This window comes from Aphis gossypii, chromosome X (genome assembly GCF_020184175.1).
Source record: "Aphis gossypii isolate Hap1 chromosome X, ASM2018417v2, whole genome shotgun sequence".
NCBI classification, from domain to species: domain Eukaryota; kingdom Metazoa; phylum Arthropoda; class Insecta; order Hemiptera; family Aphididae; genus Aphis; species Aphis gossypii.
Genome location: NC_065533.1, coordinates 34,295,195 through 34,319,672, shown reverse-complemented (window position 1 = coordinate 34,319,672; position 24,478 = coordinate 34,295,195). Strand labels below are relative to the sequence as shown.

The 24,478-nt window shown below is 30.9% G+C and overlaps 1 protein-coding gene across 1 annotated transcript in view; it reads left to right on the top strand.

The window, feature by feature from the left end:
* The first annotated feature begins 6,293 nt into the window (after nt 1-6,293).
* LOC114126475 (uncharacterized) overlaps nt 6,294-24,478 on the top strand; it is a 73,916-nt gene continuing 55,731 nt past the window's right edge. The window contains exon 1 of the mRNA XM_027990432.2: nt 6,294-6,859. Coding sequence (XP_027846233.2) covers nt 6,846-6,859 — 14 coding nt within the window. The 5' untranslated portion in view covers nt 6,294-6,845. The remainder of the gene's footprint in view (nt 6,860-24,478) is intronic.

The following is a 24,478-nucleotide window of genomic DNA, read 5'->3' as shown; positions in this document are numbered from 1 at the left end:
AAATAAATAGAGCGTCAACTGATTTGAACACGTTATGCATATTGTTTATGTGTTATAAATTATAATTATAACATGCATAGATATCAGTAATTATCAGTAAATTACTAAGCAGTGTATAATATGTAGTTACTATAATTCGTAATTAATTCGATTTGATAAAATATTGATTACGTAAGGTGTACTTATTGCTATAAGAATATGGTAGTTTGAAATCTTGTTAACTAACTAAAGGCTTACCTAAAAGAAGTAAAAAAGTTGCCAGAAAATGGCTGTGAGTCACGCGCGGTTACACACAATTCTATTTAAGTTGATAATAAAAGGATAATTTTGTCAGACGTGTTTTTTAACCTTTGAAATTTGTTGTCATTAAACATTTTTAGAACTTTAATAAAATAATTTTATTAGCTCAAATTCATAGCCATACTTTATTATAAATTCATAAAAAAAGAAAGTTTTATTTTAAAACGTATCCATAATAAACATTTTAAGACTACCAATTAACATAATATAAATTATGTATTATTAATGAAATTTTGAACGAAACAAGAAAGTTATTGGCTTAATTACAGTGTTGTTAGGTATTTAAACTTTAAGAAAAACATCTATGGTTTGTTAAAAGTTGATTAAAGTTGTGTTGGTTCAATCTTTCTAAATAGTCAAACGAACCATTGTTTCAAAAAATAAATTAAAAATTTGGTTTTTATGAAAAATACAAATATTGATTGTAGTATTACACAGAATAATTCACCAAGTACCTATACTGAAACCATTTATACCTATTTTTTTTTAATAATACAAATCACAAATATTCAAAATCTAAGTTTTGTTACTTTTAAATATACTTAAAGGCCGTACTTTTGAATTCTTGAGTTTTTTTAGAAATGTTCTATACAAATGAAAAAATGTATTACGTGAAGAGAACCCTCCCCCTTTCCACTGTAAATTATTAATCAGATGATTCTTAGAAAAATATTGACGTGTCAAAATTAAAGTTACTAAAATTAAAATTAAAACATTTTATCTATAATATTGCGTATATGTTATAATTTTGTAATACTATATTAAAGATTTATTAAAAACTAATCATTTGGATTTAAAATTAGTTCTTACATTAAGATTTAAAATAAATTATTCACCAAATATTTTACAATACAAACAGAGTTTCTCATTTAAAAAATGGATGTTAGAATTACCTCCGAAGAATACTCTATGAAGTGTATTGATAAATTCAAAAAAATTAATTTAAATTAAAAAATTGGGTAGAGTGTTTAATGTTTATGTTTTGTTAATTACCTTATTAAATTTATTAAACGAATATAAATTATAATAATATATGAATTACTCATCATCGCAATACTCAATATCATAGTTCATAATAATAAACAATAAATATATTATGTACGAACAAGTTGATAATAATAAGACTAGAAATATAATTACAAAATAAATAATAATTATTAATAACAGTTATTGAAATAATAAGTAAATTATTCTTGTATAATAGTATATCATATATTTTTAGCTGTCTTGTATGTTACAATTTGTGTTTAGATTTGGCTAAGAAATATATTTTTATTTGTTCTCTTGACTCCATTTCTCCTTATTTCCTGTTGGTCAGGTTTTGATTCATAATGCTCTTTTAAACACCTAGCTATTTTCCAGAACTCAGAGATAGTCATAATTAAAGATAATCTAAGTAGGATTCTCTCACGATCGAGTCGAATCAGTTTTTTTCAACTTACCTTCACCTAATCAAGATTATATGTCAATATTAATGAGTTCTTCATAACATAACGAAATATTGTTTGTTCAAACCAGAAGTAACACAGAATTGAGACTTTGAACATTTTCCCGTTCAAACGACAAACGGTAAAAATATAATAAAAAATTACGAGGGAAATTTCCAAATAACTGAGTATATTACGTATATTAAATGAAGAAAATCTCAAAATATTATATTGCATGTAATAGTTAGTGATATAAAAGGTAATGCCTTTACTTAATATAATAACAAAAATTATAACATAAATTAACGAGTGCAAACATAAGTAACACTATAAATCATCTATTCCAGTTGATCTAATTTAATATACCTATTGCTTTAACCTAAAAATAATAGTTGTAGATACAACACATAAATATAAATAATTTTATCATTAGATTAGTGTGATCACTTTATTTAATTAAACTTTATGCACCACATAAATAACTTCTGATACATATAATTTTACAATCAAAATTATATAAAAATATATAACGTAATCACTCTATAGTAGCTCTATAATATATATAAACAATTCTATACAATATTATAAATTATGATATAGTATAATTGTTTATTATTTTTATTTCAATACCTTAATAAAAAAAATTAAAAAATGGGTTGGTATTGATGATACTTACATTTATGTATAAAAAGTTCAAATGAAACAATAGAGACACTATCCTCAATACAATTATCTAAACCAACATTGTCAACAATAAATTACCATAAAAATTAAAACTGCAGAAAAAATCAATGTAACATTTTTTTTCCATCAAGTTATTTTGAAAATCTAAAACAAATTTAAGATTTGGTTTTCATCTGCAATAAGTCGGTTACTTCTCGGTTTTTTCCTTTACGAATTCTTTTTTCTTAATAATTCCTTTATCACATTTAACAACCCAACCATCAATAATATCCGTATTTTACGTAATAGCATTCATAAATTAAGTTGAGTTAATATTTAATTTTTTATTATTTTCAAAAAATAAAAATAAAAATAAAAACAAAAATAAATAAACCATTATAATATAGAATTAAGTATCTATTGAGTACATATCAAACAACTTATTTATATGTGTAATGTCTTTTAGTCTTAGTTGATTAGTTTTTTTAAATGTTTTAAACAATTACGTTTTTCCAAAACAAACTATAAATCTTACTTAGGTATTGTGTTTAATATTCGAAATTCAAAATAGCTACGCTGCATGGATATTAATGAATAAACATTTTTTTCAATAACTTTAAATTGAACAAGATACTTTTGTAACATACTAATTTATAAATATATGTATATAGTGTTAACGTGTTAACTACAATTTAATATTTTGCAGTTTGTGAAACATAAGAGTATACCTATATTATTTTTTCGTGGTATTGGATACGAGATGCACTGCTTTAATAATATCACTGACTTCCGAGAAATATTAGGTATGATCATAGAAATATTCAAGTCTATATATTATAGGAAATTCTTAAAATAATAAAATATATACTATCATTATCAGATGACAGATTGAGTTCGACATACTATACGTCATGTTGACGAGCATTAGTTTATTTATAGATAGAAGAAGTCGGAATTGAAACTAAATATATAATTCTTAGTAATTAATTTTTGTTCAATATTATAATATACATATTTATATTTATTATTAAATCAAAAGGTATAAGACATTAATTAATCCAACTTGAAATTATTTACGGAAATTTAGTTAGAGCATTTAAGTAGATGTATAAATTTATCATTTGATAATACATCAGGTTATATTTTAAATTTAATACCTGATATTTTTGTTTGAGGTTTGCTCTTACTATATTATGTTTTATCATTTTGTATCATGCGTATTCGTACATCGTTTCGGGTTTCTTGTAAACATAAAACAATTAGACTAATAGTTTGTCGTCTTTCTTTAAAATTATTTACTTATAAGTTATAATAATATGTTATTTTCTAGATGTCCATTGTCCAGGGATAATCTTTCTTTTTTTTTGCACCACTCATATATTTTTAGCAACTGCGAACGCCGTGTTACGACGGTCTTTAGAAATGTTGCTTCTAAATTTCAGCCTTTTAGACTTTTAATTTTATATTTTCAAATAAAAATATATTGTTGAGTAGTCAATCTGAATATTAAAACACTTAAACATACCTATTATATAAGATACGATATTACAATGCATTTTAACTGCGACAAAATATAGATAAGGACGTTTGGATAGGCATAGTCAACACTGTTATTTTTCTTGTTGATTATGTATACGTTGTATGCGTTCTATAATATTGTTGTAGATGGACAATGTCGTAACTACAAAATTTGCGCCCTCTCTCCCAGCGAAAATTGCTTTTTTCGAATTAATTTTCATTAATGTGGTATTTAATATTATTATTCATTAATTATTGTTATTTATTGTCACTCAATGAGAAATAAATATTTAAATTACAATAAATTGTAATTTGCGAATTCATCATAAAATACTAGTATTTACAGTGTTCAGTATGCATACACCTAATGAATGATAATTGAATAAAAATCAAATACGACGGTTGACTCAACTAACAGTATTACACTGCGCAATCAACTTTACGTCGTCGTCCAATAACGAGAATTAGTAATCAGTATCTACGACGAATGCGTTGAAGATTCGTTACGACCGTATGAAATTCTTGTAGTAATAAATTTTAGACTTTAGTCGTCACATTTTTAACTTAACTTTAAAGCCCAAGTAAAGGTATAATATCTTAATATATTCCCTTATTTATTATTATTTATTTGTTGGTACTATTTCAACGTACTTAGAAACGGGCAGCGACGCTGCGCCATTTGCATTCTGTGCAATTCATTCGACTTGTCAAACGAGCGTTTTTATCCGTTCCATTTCGATATTACGTTTTCGGGTTTTAACCACCCTTTAAATCTTTTAAAATTTTCAGTCCCCTTCCAACTCTCGCTGTGGTGATTGTGGTTACCTAAATACGCGGGTCTAGGACATTTCGCCGCCGGACGCGCATTTACAAATCGGCCGACGTACGCGCATTTCATTGGCTCATTTGAATTTCGCGCCAACATATATTAATTAGGTATATTTTATACTTTAAAAATATATACCCTTTCTTTTGTAATTTTTTTTAGCAGTGACACCAACGTGAAAAAAAATATTATTACAGTGATGACCGCGTTGTCAATCACTCACTGCGTTGCTCTCGGACAAAAAAAAAACGAAAATATCCCTCGACTTATAACACCACCCTAAGTTGGTCACTGAGTAACCACCGTATAACCAAACCTACCACTTTTAAGTTCGGTCGCGGCTTCCAAACCCTGGCGTTCGACGCGTCACACCAGTCCGAGACCAGTATTGTCGCCATACTCCGCGTTTGGACGTCGTGGCTAAACGCTACAGTGAAAACGTACCTTTATCATTTTTCGGACAAGTGCGAAACGGTAACGATGAAATATTCGAATTCGAGTTACGCGATTACGATAGTACGATACTAGCACATTGCAGTATATCTACGTATTATTGCGATAAGAGTCACAGTAAGTACCCAAAAACAATTAGTGCTAATTTCTATAACCGAGAGAAACATTGGATCGACCGAACGGTACTCGGGTGCGTCTGCCACAACGACTTTCTCGGAACACGATAATAATAATAATGTATAGTAAAACCATAATTCCATTCTCGGCATTTGTCCAAGCATCGACCGCGAAGATGAACAACGAATGTGCGTGTGTGATGTGATAGCGGTGCGCGGCTATTTGGACAATTGCCTCATAGTGGGGGTGTTTGGCGATGTAAAATTCGCGAAAAAATTTAACACCCGTAGATGTTATACGCGTATATCACAGTGAGACGGTATTACGATAACATATTATAATATTATGTGTATCACATGCATAGTTGCGCGGTCGCCGTCTCTCTCGCCTCGCCGGGGCGATTGAACTCCGAGGTCGTCGTCGTCGTCGTCGCACGTCCTGTGCGTCCGCTATACCAGCACGCACACGCACTGCAGAAATACAAAAATATAGGTATATACAATTTGATAATATTACGTTATATGCCTAGGCCGCGACGAAATTATTATTACGTTTTTTTTACATCGTCTAGTCGCCACCGCCACCGCCGCCGCCGCCGCCGTCGCCGTTCTTCTTCGAGATAGTAGCGTGCGGAGTGCAGCGCGCTCGTGTGCTCGACGAGCGGGACGGGGAAGAGAGAGGGGGACCGGGTTCGACGATGCGTTGAAACGACGCGCGCGAAAACTCCAGCACACTATACTACAATGGGAAAAATAGACGAAAAGAAAGAGAGGTACATTATAACTGCAACGAGTAAGATGAAAAAACCAAAAACCGCGACCGCCGCCGCCGCCACCGTCCCCACTTTGAAATCCTTCGGCTCGGAAAACTCGACTCGGCCCCCGCGTTTATTGGCCGAAATCCGCGGACGAAAAAAAAAACAGGTGGGAAAAACCGTACGTCGCCGCCCGGTCCTCTACGTCGCCACTGCCACCGCCGCCGCTGCCTCCGAATAATTCGCGCTAGCCCACCACCAGAAAAGCATCTCATCGATAAGACGCCCGCCGCCGACGACGAAGACGACGAGGATCGCACGCCACACGACGTCCAGTCCACCGGCGCCATCGAAACCTCAACGACGTCTCCGTCCGTCCTGAGAAAAGAGTCGTCGTCGCACCACCACACCCGAGTCCCGAGCGAGCAAACGTCGTCTTCGACAGCATTCGATACGGTTCGGTCAGACGCGACAAACGATCCGCGACTTATCCACCGCGACCAGCTGATATCAGCCGCCACCGCGTATTTCGACGATTGTCACCGCGACTACCGCGACGATCGCCGAAAGCACGCAAGAGCGACAAGCCGCTGCAGCGTATCCGCGTGTAGCCCGTGCCACGATCATAATTTTATAATATTATCGTATTCGAGGCTGACTTGCGAACGGAACTCGTGGTCTAAAACCAGGTCGTCGTCCTTCTACGTAGGGTCATCGACGATCCTGTAACAGCAGCACCAGCAGCTCCGCGGAAGTATACACAAGAACGCGGCCCGACAGCCATACAATGATATTCTCAAAGTGAGTACCTACTATACACCTATACGACAATTATAGTATTATTCTGTACATACCTACTATTAATTATTATCGACCTATATATACCTACCGTTATGTCGTCAGGTTTTATGTTTTTCGTATTTTTTGCCATTTCACCCGCAAAATTTGTAAAAAAAAAAAAAAATTACAATTATATTATAACAACTATGTGTAGATATCAACTACTACTCGATCGTCGTCAGAAATCCCAAATATAATATATTTTAGAATATCGCATAGAAAATACCTAATATAATAATATAACATCCACGGTTTTCCCGACGCGCGCGCTCCCAATTCCGGACGTGGTACAATAGTTAACGATATTATAGTTTTGTGATAAATCGAAGAGGGTTTTTTTTTCGTACTCTTGTCTTACACATTGTATATAGTAATATATTTATATACATTTGCTTCATTGTTCACGCCCGAAATTGTGTACGGTCGATCTGTATAATAAGACTCCGTGAGTAATTACTCCGGAACGGATGCACCACTTATTTAACCGACCGGGTGGCTCGGAGGGGAAGTCGTTCTGCAGACTCGATGTACCTATTTAATAATATATATATTTATATATCAGCTAATAAATGTATATATATATTTCGTATTTCTAAACGGCCCCTCTTCCGTCCCATTATTAGAGTCCGATCGATTGATAGACGATAGTTAATAATTATGATAACTGTGTAATTAATACATAATATGTATATTATAATATACCTATAATATTATAGGTAGGTAGGTACTAGGTACATCACTAAAAAATATTTGTCATTATCATTATTAATATTGTGTACATGTACACCGTCTCGATTTAGGTAATATTGACCGGATTGAGCCAAAAAGGGTCGCCGTTGTCGATGTTATTAAACAATGTTACATTATTATTTCGTTCAAATTTATATAGTTAGTTTATTGTTTCACGTGTATATATGGGGTATAATGTGAAACTTCCAGTATCGAACGGAAATAACGGTCCAGCCCGTTCGTATACATGGACACACGTATTGTATAATAAAATATATTATATACGTCATATTATAATATACTCATATATATACTCACAAAAAAAAAATAATAATAACACGATAATAATGAGATTCATCCCTAAATCGTATATATATCATAATCGTGTACAAAATATTATGTAGGTGTGTGTAAATATGTATAATGTATATATACACTAGATTAGTGCACACTGCACACATACAAACTATAATTATTTTCTTCTTTAAATCCACTTTTTATTGAACTATACAGCTATAGAATAACTATAACTCTAAGTGAACGTCTCACTGTCGGTTTTTTAGTTGATATTTAGTATACAAAAAATTTTGATTGAACTTAATTTTAAAATTTACTTTAAGCTGGTTGCGTGATTTATAAATTTTATAGAAAATCCATGTTCTAATTTACGTTGTAGTGTTAAAAAAACTAGAATATTATTTATTGTATATAGTGTAAATCTAAAGTTAAAACACTCATTATAAACATGATGCAAGTAATAAATAATAATATTTTTAAAGTTATCTTTTGGGCTTCGTTTAAGTTTATTTCGTGATATTTTACTTTAAATTTGTATACGTATTTGTTTTTATTGTTATTTAAAATTGTTTGTTAAAATAATATTTAAAAACTATATAAGTCAGAATGTCTCTTGAAATGTTTTTATCTTTTATTTTTAGTATGTTTTATTTCTATTATATTATACAAGCAGTCGTAGTCGATATATTTCAACGTGTTTAGTACCCAAAATCGTGGGTAAAATATCCTCAATTTCATTTCAAATTCTCCCAAATAAATTAATATTTGTGATTTATATAATATGTGCGTGCTAAGCCATTAATAAATTATATTGTTTTTCAATTTATTTATAATATGTATTATACGGGATGGTATAAATTTCTGACATCCATTTAACTATAGAAAGACTTTTGACCGATACTCGCAATAATTCAAAATAAAAAATATCAAACAAATTAAAAAAAGAAAAGAAAATAGTTTCATATTTCAAACATAATCATTATAAATTATAATATATTTAAAATAATAATAAAAATTAGTATATTATTTCAAGATAAATTGCACAATGCACATTTAAAACTTTAAAAATTGAAAAAAAAATAATAAACAATGCTATACGTATTTTATGAATAAGTAAGTAAAAATAAATAAATCAATGAAAATCGTATACAATGTAGTTACCTATTATGTACTAATCATGTGAGACTTATATGGTACAACTACTTGAAAATTCATTAGGTCAGTTACAGTTTAATCACATAATAGAATTATCAGAGGAAAGTGTTGGAAACTTGAGGAAACGATTATTATCGGCTTTTCATTATACATCCCCGTTGGAAAATTCTGTACATTCGATTATTTAACAGTTAACCTCGTTTGATGTCCTTAAGTGGTTTGGATTTAGTTGAATGTCCATATTCCATATTACAACTATTTATAAATAATTATATCTCATCCGTTATTATACCTATACACCTGTTTTGCTCTAGTAAAGTATATCACTTTTTAGAAAAAAAGGCGACAGACGGATGTTATGTAAATGCAGGACCGGGGTGAGTTGAACGTGCGTTATCTATATCATATGTATTATGTGCATATATAACAATATTATGCATAGGATGCACCGATGACTGGAGAAAGCCGGACTATCCGCATATAAATTATATTATTATATACACGCGCGGATGAAACTATTTCCCGTTGTAGTACCCAGTGCCGTAATCTCCATAATAATATTGCACACACGCACCTAAGTGTAAACAATATATCATTAGATAATGCGTAAGCTCATTATCGTTCGTTGTATATACATTATTATATTATAATGTTTCGTAATCGAATCCGTTTCGTATAGTGATCATTGATTGTAGTATATACGATATTATGTGATGGTCAAACGGTGAAGAAGCTAATACGATATCTTTATAAATGATTTTTCCGTCCTACTCTGTAGTCTGTACACACTATTTGGGATTTTCTGACGTTCGTCGACAAAATATCAATTACATAGGTAATCAAATTGTCATGGGACATACTTTTATTTTACACATTCGCGTTTTATCGAGATATCCCAATAACGCCAATCATTCTAGCGTATTAATATTTTTTACGCACTTGTAAATAATAATATTATATTATATTGAAAACGTATTTATTTTTTTTAATTCGTACTGTATAATGTACATTCTACTAGACACGGATTTTTAATATAGAAACGGCACCTATTTATTATATACTCCAAATATCCGGTCGACTGTTGGTGAAAAAAATATGTAAAAATATTCTGTTCAACCGCCAAACGTTACCAGCAAAATCGTGAACTATATCAAAATTACACATCGTGTACCTAACGTAGGTAAAATCTGTAACGGTATTTTCAATAATAATAAAAAAAAAAAATACGTGTTCATGCGATATGAAAAAAAGAGGCGGCATAGATGGTGTTGTAGATGACAAAGCGTTCATATGTGTCATTTTTTGAAGTTCTCACTGTGAAGATCTTAAGTTTTTTTCTTAATTTTTGTTAGACGCATAATATAATTATTATATTCAGACACCTATATCTAATTGCACCCAAATAAAAATAGGTTGCGTTTACTCACGTGTAGTTATGATGCGAGGGCTTAATTAATAATATACTAGTATCAACGAAAACTACGCGATAGTCCTGATGACTGCAATGGGAAAAAAAACCTTTTCGCTGCAGGATGATAAGTGAATTTTTTGACGCATTTTCCTATTAAAATCGTTCTACAAATATCTAATTTTTTTCTTTATTTTTTTTTTTTATCGGTGTACGATATTACTGCAATTACTATTATACTAATGTAAACCAAACAATTATCGGTTAATTGTATTCTTCACAAGACGACGTGTTGTAATTTCTAGGTCAATTTACACGAATGTGACGAAAATAGGTGCACTGTAGTAGTTATAGCTTACTAGGTACACGTAAGAGTGCGTGGTAAAGGGATGATGTATCGCGGTTACTATAATAAAGTATAAATATTATCTTTTAACTATATTTTGTTCAAACATCGGAAAGGTTGTCCACAATCAGATTGCATACATATAATATGTGCCTTCAATAAATTATATAAACGATATAAATAATATATTATAATGTTGTACAATGTAGGTAAATTATAATGAGTAATAACTATAATAACTAATAAGTAGGTATATAGCACCACCACGATAGATACGGAACTTGGCCTACGCAATTCTTTGTGTACCTATATGGCTATATAATATGCCATATTATAGGAAAAACGGAGTATTATTTACGATATACATATATATATGGATGTATCTATATATATAATATTATACACATACACACGCACTCACATAGCGCAAATAAGTGCATTCACCCTGGTCGGATGGAGACGTGCGGCAGTCCATCGAGTTCGTTTAATGTCAAGTCGTTTCCGCTTCACAAATCATCTGATTGTCCATTTAGAAGACGTGTACCTATATATTATAGGTATATATATTTATTGCAACCGATACAACGCTCGATCACGGTCTTGCTACTTTGGCTTTTTTTCTCAACAATATATAAATGTATATCGTTTTTTTACAAACCGTCCATCCAGAAATCGAAAAACCATTGCGACGAAATTGAGTAGAATTCGAACGTGATTCTTTTGATTGGGATTTTTTTTGCTCACCACCGCGTTTTGTCGTTAATACTGTACGTTTCCGGTAGGAGACGATCGGCCATATGACCGATACCACAACGTCGAGCATAGGTAAATAGCTTACCGAATGTTTCCGACTCTGTCCATTACCGAATCCTTTTTTTTGCTCGTTTTTGGTCGAAACAATAAGCCATCAGCAATCGAATAACCACTATTTTTTTTCCAATTTTTTTTTCATCATTCATTGTTTTATGTTAGCTACCATGCAAACGATCGTCAATTATTGTTATCGTTCGCGTGCACCCACTGCCGGTGTCAAATACGTGCGGCGTCCACGGTACACTCTATCATAATGGCACAATGGCATTGCAGCATTGTCTTTTTGCGCGATAAGGTGATTTTTTTCTTTTAAAAAATCGGAAATGATTTAATAATTGAATCCTATAATGAATCGTATTGCGTATTATAATATAATATTACAATCCGGCCGTCACACACGCGCGCGTGAAGGGTGCAGAGACCCCTGGGCTTTTCGTGTACGGTTTGACATTCTCATTGTTTCAGTCACACGTTGTTCGTCGTACCAATAATAGATATATTATTTATAATATATTAAGCTGATGCACAGTTGCGACGATAATTGGCGAGATAATTGAAATACATTTAAACGCTATAATACAACACTGTTAATATATAACAACATATTATCCGATAACATAATTATAAATGCAATACTTATAATAAATTGTATTGGTACCTATACTTTTTATTTTTGTTTTTACCAACGTTAAAGTCTCTAGGCATAAATAGTTTCTATAAGTACCTTTCTCGTACTTTTTGTAAATCATCTTCGCAAATATATGTGGAATTGTCTCATCAGCGATTAAATTATATACAGGGAACAAATAATAAGTGATAAGGGTGCATAATATAATATTATAATTTTTACATCGCATTATAAACGTGCAATAATAATATGACTGTTATTTTACTTCTTTTTTTTTGTATTATTATTAAACATGATCGGTAACAAGTAAACGACACATTTGAAGAAAATTACGAGTTAATGCATCTACATATGCAATTTAAATATACATATTATTATACGCATAATACACAGTCTAAATAGTCGGTCCAGCGATTGACAGCAAATTGTTTGATGCCACCTGTTGTGTGCTTCAGTCATTTCTTCTTATTCTAGAAAAATAATAATTATTTATACGCAGTTATAAGTTTTTTCGATTAAGAGTAACAGACATTTATGATAAAAAAACTTCATTAGAAATTCTGTTTTATTATAAATATGTTAAACCTATAGGAAAATACCGGTCACCATAGCCAAAATAACCGAATTTTAATATTTGTTCACGGTACTGTTGACAACGATTGTTGAAAACCGTTAACTTTCATCCACCTGTATCGTCACAAAGTAAAAAACATAAAAAAAAAAAAAAATATGCAATAATAACTAGTAAAAACTGCAATAAAAACCACCAAAATAAGTAAAAAAAATCACTTATAAATTTTAAATTGTACTAATATATTATACCAACACAGATAAATGTCCAGAGCGCATTCTACTGGTTAGGTCATGCCAAAGAAATAAGCAAAATATTCTTTAAAGTCTTAAATTCGCAAGGCACAATATTTTTATAGTATTATAGGTATTATAGTATATGGTATCAAAATATATTATATTTAATATGATTTTTCTTACACTTTATTATTATAAGTCGCGTGTGCTTTAAAAGAGTGTAGCTGTAGCAGTTCCTGCATCATTGCACACGCACACACGTGTAGGCCGTTATTATATTATTATTATCATATACATACATCGTTGTTCGTATTACTGCTGTTATATTATTCGTATCGCGTAACGGTGTTTATGCACAGAGTATTTTTTTTTATTATTGTTACCATTACGTTATTCATTTGTATACCTACGTCAGATTCTTTATTTCCCTACGCGCCGCGCGTATTTCGTCGTCGTGGAATCAGTCGAAAAACTAACTATACACGCGTGATGTATGTACAACAATAACAACGGTGATAATAATAAGAACATACAGCTATTATGTTCCGGTCGAATCGCATAACAAATAAACGCGGTCCTGACGAATTTTGTCATTTCCCGCGTGCATTTCATATCATATTCGGCGCGCGCACGCGTGTGTGTATGTATAAATGAATGTGGGTACATCATTGTCGTGTACCTACATATTTGTTATTATATTATGTAGCTGGCTGTTACGCAGACGTCACGTTTTTCATACCATGTATTCTTCAATTATCAGTGCAATAGCAATTCGTATTGTGCCATCAGTGTGGAATTTTTGCTACTCTAAACGGTACATGTGCCTACTAAGCAACGACTACTATAACAATAATAAAAAATAAATAAATAATAATAATATATTTATGTATGTGGGTACACATGTTCTGTTGAAGTTATTGCTGTCACACTATGACATATACGTGAGACCGCGCGGGTACACATATTATAATTATCATCACTATTGATACAATTACTGCAGTAATAACTCAATATTGTTATAATATAATATCGTACATTATTTATATTTACTGTAATATTATAACATTCGATGTTTTGACTTTTGAGAGTACGATAAGTATGAGTAAAAGTATTTGTGATTCAGATGCTCATGGATTAGACTCGACCTGTAATATTATAGGATAGTAGACTATAGAGCGTAATATCGCAGCTTTAAATATTATAAAGGATACAGAGGACGTCTCGAGAAAAAAAAGAGCAGGACAAACTATGCAGAGTTAATAGAGCAACAGCGAAAGGTTGAGGAAAAAAGATAGGAGTCGATGAAATTTTAAATTTAAATATTGGAAAGACATTGGGCATACTTTACGATATATATGAGTATGGTATGAGTGTGATACACCATCATGGTGTTGTGGTGACTACTTGCATGCTTTGATCATTCGGAGAGTTATTATATTTATGCCTAAGTAGCTAAAAATTATTGATTATTTTACGGATTTTGCAGCGTTGTCTTCGTTCGTGCAACAATCTACTGGATTGCGACGAGATATTATATTTTAAATTATTTAGGCGTCGTTATCACGATGACGGGTGCTTATTCGAAAGTCTCAAATGTCCATTCCGCCAGTTCGATGTTTTAGGCATCTATAGACGATGTGCACGACAACAGTTAAAATTATTATTATAATATAACATCGTCGCGCGTGACTATACGATGACGTTCTGTCTTCGAGATAAAAATCGAGATGGAGGTAGAATACGATACAACGATATCATATCGTAAGAAATCGTTGATCGTGTAGTCATGGCTGCGTATAGTAAATAATAATAATATTGTTGTTATCTGCTGCAGCGGCAGCAGTAGCGACAGTCGGACGAATGCGCTCAAGTTTCATTCCTATAGTGCGACCCGCGTCGTTTTGGACGAACAAAAAACCGCTGAAAAAAAAATTCGAAAATCATCTCGCGGATCTCGCCTGGGCCTGTCACGTTCACACGGCGTTACGGCCGTTTCGGATTAAACTCGTTCCGTTCGTATAGTACTACATGTCATTCAGCCATTATATATTAGTATATATACTTGAACGGGTATCCCGGAGAATTAATACTAATAATACATACATGACATAAATAATATAGAACGGTGTACGCATTATTATATTATAAACGCGCGATCATCGTTCGGTATCTATTCCGGTATACTTTGCTTTTTTTATTTTTTCGTTGAAACGATTCGCGTAACTGAAACGTCGAAAGTTGTATTAATGTCGCAAACTCCGCCTGCGGTCTGCGGACTTATTATAAACGACGCGTGTCGCTTTTATGTCTATGTTATAAGGTAAATATTTTTGAAAATATACAATATTCGATTTCCTAATTTATTTACGACATATCGTATTTTTTTCACTGAAAATGCATGACTATACAAAACACATACATAAGCAAATCCAATTCCAAGTACGGGTTAATGCTATTGTAAAAAGATTTTGAGAAAAAATAATTTTAATTTGACCATCGATAAAATATCATGTGATTTTTATAGTTATGTATACCATACATTGTATCTGTTTGTAATATAGGATAGGTGTACTATATAGATATTTGTATACAATACAATAAATTGATAGCGCTGAAGTAAACGTTTTATTTTTTTCTACATACTGTTAATCTTATTTTTTATAATAATATTCTGTTAAAAATGCATCGTAATATTCCTTTTTATTTTAATATTTGTACCCAGTCGATACTTCCTCCCTGCTCGAACTTTGCGTATAAGAATGGGTATTATATTATTAACAAAATATTATTTCCATTTCCAAATTTTCCCAAACGGATATAGCTTATAGTCTTAAAGTAAATAATTTAATGAAAACGATCCTATGTGTATACCTTTAATATTACGATTTGTCCATTTTCACGGGCTTTGTATGCACAGCGGGACAATTCATTATATTATTCGATTCGTCGTTCGTTCATAAATATCCATACAGAACATGCTGTGTTCGCGGTAGGTAATATAATTTAATAGGTATATTAATATTTTAAAACAATATTAACACTGCTGTGGACCGCTATAACCACCGAATCAACAATTCCCAACGGGTATCCTACTTGTTATATTATAAATATTATTTTTCCGATCAAGAAGATACAAATTTCCATGTGAGATATTTTGAAAACGAAAAAAAAATATTTTCGATTTGATTTGGGCTGTGAAAACGATATTATATAGAATAATATCGGTATATTATATCGTTGTACCGCCATCCGTAACGCCACGGATTTCGTAAGACGGTATAATAGTTGTAATTATTATACGCTGCATAACAGTAAAACGATTTACACCCCGACGGCCGTGTGCACGTATCTATGCACATTATATACATATAAATAATAATATGTAGATCAAACGAATATCGTGTTTGCGCGCACATAATATTATTACGTTCGCTCTGGTGTTCCGTTCGGTAGAGAATGGACGCGGAAAAAAAAAATACACAACTCGTATCTTCTCCGGCTATTATAGTACACACACACACGCGCGCGCATATACATATTACATATAGTTATTACCTGTTTATATTATGGTAGGTATGTTTGTTAAAACATCATGATCGCAAACCTCGTGCAGGTTACGATCGACGTCTATGACGAATCGGAATCACTAAGCATACGCGCAGTATCAATACATTTATACATGTTATTATATTATTATTATTATTATTATCGTATTAAGGTAGGTAGGTGTATGTATAGATACATCGTTCATCACAATATCATCGATGTTCTATAATATTATAACGACGAGTTTATAGTGTAAGCCAGTTTAAATCGTTAGGCATCATATGTATATATTATATAGCAGATATACATAAATGTATTGTATTATATGTATACAAATACAAGGTGTTTCACCGCATGCAGTTTGTCTCACACCAATATATATTACAAAGTTATAATTATGGTTAGGCTAACTTACTATGATCTTAAAACATCTTATTGTAATATAATAATAAATAATATTCAAACTATTAATTAGTATTATTATTATATTAGAATTAATAGCAATTTTAAAATTTTAAAAGTTTTTAAATTCCTTTTCAAATAGATGTACCTATCTGATTTTTATCTTATGTGAGTATTTTCAATTTCATATTACTATAAGTATATATTATCATCATACGTGTGATAATATTTATTAATGGTATGTTTAGTTTTTCGAGCGTATTTAACTTATTTTCCGATCAAATAACAATACCTCCATTATAATCGTACGGATGTGTTGAAGATCGTCTCTTTTGGCGGCGTAAGAAATATTCAGCTATGTTATTTTATAGCCTTTCCATCAAACGCCCACGGGCATTGTATATAATACGATAATATATATACATAATATAACTATTAGGTAGGTAATGTCCAGTCTCACGATGTAATACAAATAATAATAATGAGCACGCATTGTGTCGATCGGTCGCCGTGTCATTCGGATTATTGGTAACAAATTGTTTGTCGCATATACGAATTATATTATAATAATAGGTAGGTAGCTCGGAAAATAAAAATCACACACATGACAATATTATATCATTATTATTACATCATTATCGGATATACCAATAATAATAATGGTTATAGTGATCGCGTACTATGACGATGACCAAGCCGATTTAGTCAGCTTTTGAAGAAGGGTATAGATAGGTACTAGATACTCACGGTCTAATATTATGCGTGGCGTTGGCGTACGGACAAGGGAAACGACCGCTACTACTGTAATAATGTTATAAATAAAGTGCTCTGGTCGTTTTATAAAATACAAATTATAATAATGGTATTATATTATTTATTTTATACTCTATCATCGTCGAATAATACAAAACGCGTAATATTGTATTAAATAATAATAATGATACATATATAATCGACGATAATTATGTTCATGTACACAGTATAATTGTACAAGCGATGGGTATTTAGGAGTCGCACGTAGATGAGCATGTGTCTACAACGACGATGATGATATTATTCGTCATAGAGTCAACAGTACCGTAACGGATTATTAAAAGTATAATGATAAATTACGAAACACCACGTTATTCGGTTGATGCAATACCTAATAATAATATAATGACCACGGTGCGCGGGTACTCATATTACACGATCCATCTCAGTGTTAATTATTTTATTTCATAACGTCACTTCATGTTATGGCGTTATGCTGTATAAACGCGTGTACACATTATTACGAACACGGACTAATCTATATCTATCAAATGCAACGAAACCACACTGTACCACAGAAGTAAAATAACGCAAGTCCATTTTTTAAAAACGAATTAAATCCATCATCGAAATATTCTTTTTGTAAACTTTTTGAAGTGTGTTAAACCTTAAGTCTAATTACCATGAATTAATTTTATATATAGCATCATAGCTAGAGGTAAACTAATGAGAGTCCTTGAATATCTATAACAATACTCGTAGTGTAGTACAGTATGCACAATTTTCTTCTGAATCATAATATTATAAATGTTCATACAAAATAATATTATTGAAGTATTTTATGTACAGTTATTGTAAACCAATGTATGGTAGTATATCTATAGCAAAGATGTACCTAAAAATGGTAAATAGTACACAATCAACAGCTTGTATTTTTCTATATTATGATAGGTAATGGTTTTACGGTAGTCTATTATTATAACATTTACATTCACTCGTCATATTATCTAACTGCTTATCATTTAATATTTTGGGCGTAACGGCGTAAACCGTTTGGGCAGCTGCTTATTACATCAAAAATACCAATTAGGTGAATAAATATGAATAAGAAAGTTAATTTATATATACTGTATTGTTATGTACATTATTAATTGAAAAAATAGAAATAATAAAATAAAATTATAAGTATATCAATTAAGTCTAAATCGACCGCCACACGTTATTTTTTTGTTGATACTAAATTGTAATTTTTTGTAAAAAAACCATGTATATATAAATTTCAAGTTCTGACTATCAACAATTTAATCCAATGTCCATGTACTCATTATATCTATTGATAGATACCTAATAATATATATTTTTAAATATTTCTCCTGTAAAATTATTTTCTTGTGGCAGACTTTACTTTTGTGGTATAGAATAAACTATGATGTTATTAATTGTGACGTTAAAATAATATAAATGATACAATAGGAATACATAGCCTGCATATTATTATTTACAAAAAAAAATTCACGTGTAGACAGGTGATATAAGTACTTTGCAGTAACATTATAATATTGGTTATCTAAAAAATATACGTCTACGGCGGAAAACTCGAAAAAATAAATTAAATATACCTATTGTACAGTTAACGTTGTTCCAACCATAATGTAACCGAATAATGAATCGACTGAAATAAAGTGTTGAAACGGTTTTAAATATAAATCGCTGCAGGTCTCGATGTATTGTTAAAAAAAAACACATCATTGGTACATCAATTTAAGAGTAATTATATAGCTTGTGATCGCTCTAATTACATTATAGATCATTTTTCGCGTTTTCTTTTTCTCATACCATTGTTTAATTGTATATTATACGATTTTATTGTTCCGCGTTCGGAAAATACATTTTATGCGGTTTTGCGCGATTTTCTAGGTTAAGGTAATTTGTTTGGATTTTTTTATGATGGCGATTTTATATTATACTGCATTGCCGTTTTCAGTTATTAATTCCGTATAATTTTTATCTGACTTCGTTCGATAAAATAAGACAAATAAGTAGACAATAGTATTTCGTTAGGTAGGTTAGGTTAGGTGTATGGTAACTACCTACATTAAATTTGGTGAGAATTTAAAATGTTTGTTTAAATATATTATTACATGATTTTTAGTATTATAATTATTAACAAACAATAGAAAATAGATTAAGTTTAAAAGGTCTAAATTTTTTATTTTTATTTTTTCATATTTGATCTAATATTATCTTTTTTCTTATATATCCAATAACCATCACATAGCATTTAATTTTGTTAGACATTTCCCGCACTCCTATATATATGAAAAAGAATCACTCGTCAGTGACACACTATAATCTATATTATCGTCTGTGAAGAGGATTGTGGTTGATGTGTATTATGACATAAAACTAAAAATGCATGATGAAAAGCTAATAGGTTAGGTACGTATACATTACAAAAAACGCGTTGAAAATGCAATATATTATAATTTATAATATAATATTATCAATCATATAACAATATACGTATAAACTTACTGCACACAGGCATTTGCTTGATTTTTTTGATAATGTTATTTATTTTTGTAACTACTAACTACATTTTGTTATTAATGTATTACCAAAGTTTTAACTGGACTGAAAATGTTCAAGTGTCAGCAATATCGCTACTCGAAATAGAGAATCACAGGAGAAGAGAAACATGAAAATACAATATAACACCAAAAAAAAAAAGATTATCGCAGTATACGTATATGTTTTACAATATGTATAAATGTATAACGAGAGATACATTGTGTCGAACGGAATCGAAGGAGAGAAAGGAGAAAAAAATGTCCCAAATAAAAAGCGGCTTGTCGTTTTGCATTACCTATAATATATCTAATATACATAATACGTATATGTATAATGTATATATATTATTTATATTTACCACTTTGCTGGACGGTTGTTTCGAGGCTGATCGGTTTTACACCTTATAAACCCACTTATTTTTTCACCTCTTGCGGGTTCCACGATTACGTTTTTCGCGAGTATCTATATAAGTAAAACCATCAGCTCGCAGTGTGCCAGATTACAATATTTTGTAGGCCACGACTTTTATCGGGAAAATGTATCTTGGTAGTTGGCGCGTTCTACTTATTATTGAGCCGCGAACGAACCAGCATTGTTTTTATGGCTGATTTGTCAGACCTTGTCGATGGCGCTGAATAACAGCGAACTGTAATTTATGTAGCGGTGAAGAGGGCGATGATGGTGGAATTATAGTATATAATATAAATGTATTACGTATTATTTTTTAGATAGGTACATAATATATTTTACGAAGTGATTTAGGTTCAGCGACGATAATATACATACAATTTACACATAGGTACACCTATTATATTACACATATGATTACCTTTTAAGAATAGATTATAACACAACAAAAAATAAAAAATAGATTTTTTTTTTAAAAATTGAATCAGCTCAATTTTTTTAAGAACAATGTTCATAACCATCTTAAACTATCATAAAATAATGGTTTTGGGCATAGGTATATCGGTATATGGGCATCGCGGGAAAGTTGGAAAGTACTCATGAAAACCCGCAACTGATTTTCAAAAATCGAATAATCCAAAACAAAAACATTTTGTGACATTAATATTACGGGATAACAAAACAGTTACGATAGGTGCAACATTTCGCTGTTCTCGAAATCATCTTTCCGCTGATCATCTCGATCGCGATTTACAGAAATAAAAATATTTCACGAGCGACAGCGTAATGGTGTAATAGTAGAAGTAGTGAGTAATAATAATAACGAGGACGACGACGTCGATGATGATAATGACGATGATAATGATGATGATGACGATGATAACAATAACAATGAAAATAGACTATTTTCCAGTCCGTTGGGTACGCATCTCGGCGATGGCACGAACCCAGTGGCGGGAACAGTACCGTTACCGCAAAGTTAGGCTAGTGGCACGTCGGTGGCGAGGAGTATTTTCCGAGTGTACCGTTCGTCAAAATAATACAGTCGTCTGCGAATTATCATAATTTGACGTACGATTTTAACATGCAGCGATATTGAATAGTATTATAAACGCCGTTGCAACGTATTCGCATTTCGATACTCACAGATTCTGCCAACGCAACTGTCAGTTCCTTCTACCCTGTATCCGTCTATAGACTATAATACAAAATACATTATAGGTCGCTCCGGACAATTATTATAACATTATTACAGTCGACGATAATAAAGGCTGGATTGGACTTCAAAAGCACAGTGCATTTATATTCTCCCGAAACCTAAATCTCGGAAAAACTTTTGGATCTGTTGTAATATATATATATATAGTCATTGAGAGAGAGAGAGAGAAGAGAGAAAGAGATCATTAGGTTGTTTGGGGATAAATTTTCCTTATTTAACTAAATCAAAAAGCCCCGTTCACTGAAATAGAGTTTTTAACTTACGAACATAATATGATATAGGTAGTCGTGCAAGAGAAATTATTTAATAAAAAAAAATAAAATCGACGACACTGGGTAATTAAAACGTTGTTAACATAGTATTAAAAAAGCTGTAATAATAATCATATTAAGCGATAAACAGTACGGTGGTTTGTGCAGACATTTAATAACGGGTCCATTAAATCACAATTTTCCGTTGAAACACGAAACATTAATACTTACTATTATTATTATTATTATTATTACGGATAAACAATTGTCGGTTTGTGTGTATTTGATATAATAAATACATATACGTAAAAATAAACGACGAAGTCGTGAATTCGTGACACATTCTATGCGTTTTAGGCGCGTCATTTTCCGTAAAGTCGTATTTTTTTTACGCCCATCCATCAACAACGATAATTAATCGAGCTATAATAACACGTTCCACGTGAATTTAATAATCATATTGCATTCAATTATTATCATTTATCATTATTATATTTGTATACGCATCGTAAAACAGCGGTTTACCGTTGCGGCGCTCGTTCTTCGCGTGTTAACCCTCGTGCCACCCGCGGTGAAAAATATACGTAGTGATGAGTACACAAATTTTATTATTATTCAATAGGCCTAAAAACCATTGTTAGCTGTTCGCATATGATAGAAAATCAAATCTACGGAAGTCTTGGAATTATACTGTTACTCTTGTAGACTAAATATATTGTTATTAGTCTTAGAATATTTGAGTCTTATTTTATTCGCATGATTCATTAAAATATATATTTTTATAGCCTAGAATTTTGTAGAATTTTTTTTATGAACTTTAATAAAAAAAGAACAGTGAATATTATGATCAATCTCGAATTATTATACAATGCTATATGACGTGTATTACGATTTAAAAATAAACAAATTCAACAACTATATTTTTTTCTTTCTAAAACTATTGATTTCGAAATTGTCATTGAATTTTCTTTTTTTCTGATTATATAACTCATTTGATACTTTGTTTATACTATTTACAGTCAATAGTAGTTACTCATTATCACTCTGATTATTCATAAATCCAATATGTTACCTAAAACAATGATTGATAGTACTAATGTAATATATATTATATTTTATAATCAATGGTATGGAGCACTATACTAGTCTACGTCAAATACATAATTTGTATGTTAGTAATAAATTGCGTCAATATAACATTGGTGACACATGAAAACCTTAATAACGAATTAAAAACCTACAATAAAACAATAAAACAATATCCATACCAAAAATCAGTTATCATAATGACTTTTAATCACTTTTATTAGTAGTATATTCAAAGTAGATATTATGTATTAACAGTTTTACAGACAAAAGTCAATATTATTCAATATTCTTTATAAATAAAATCGTATCAGCTACAATTTGTTATTAATGTTTTTACTTCACCTGTTATTGTTTACACTCATCAATGTAGTCTGTGTTTATTTTGGAAAAATAAAATTATTTTCCGTACTATTGATATAATTTGTAAAAACAATTTTGTTTTCAACATAATTATTTCTTATCTATTATCGAATAATTGATAATTTTCTCGTACATGTTTAACATAATTTGTTACATTATTATAACCGTTAAAATTTTAAATCTTAAAACACTGGACCTTCTTGTTTGACGACATTTTATTCGGTATTCAGAGGATTCAGTTTGTAAAAAGTTAATATGAGTTTGTTCCAAAAAAGTCTGTTATTTAATGATATCCGCTGTTTGGAATCAGTGTTTATTAGAGAAGGTTTCATTGTTATACTTTCTTATTCAATTTGTAATGAATAAACTTAACAAAAAGTAAATGTGTTTTCCTGCAGATAATTGACTATTGAGGAAAAATAATCAGCCAAACTGATAGGTACAAGATTAGGGGTTGGGTTAGGTTAGACTTATCACTAGCAGACCCTTTCCGACTTATTGTAAGCTAGCTATTAATAGTATTTTATTAGTAGTATTCACTATTCAGTATTATATCGCAGTTATAAGCCATCATCAATATTTCATATTATATCGGATTGGCCTAACTATACTGTATGAACAGACTAATCGATTAGTCGATCGGCGGTAAAATATTAATTTGAAGATTTGAAGCTAAAAAATATTTAACGTTTGGTTCATTGATGATTAGTGTTTACCACTATAAATGTATTTAAATTATGTTAAAGCCATAGAATAGATAATATAATATAATTATTTAAACAACAATTTAATATAACA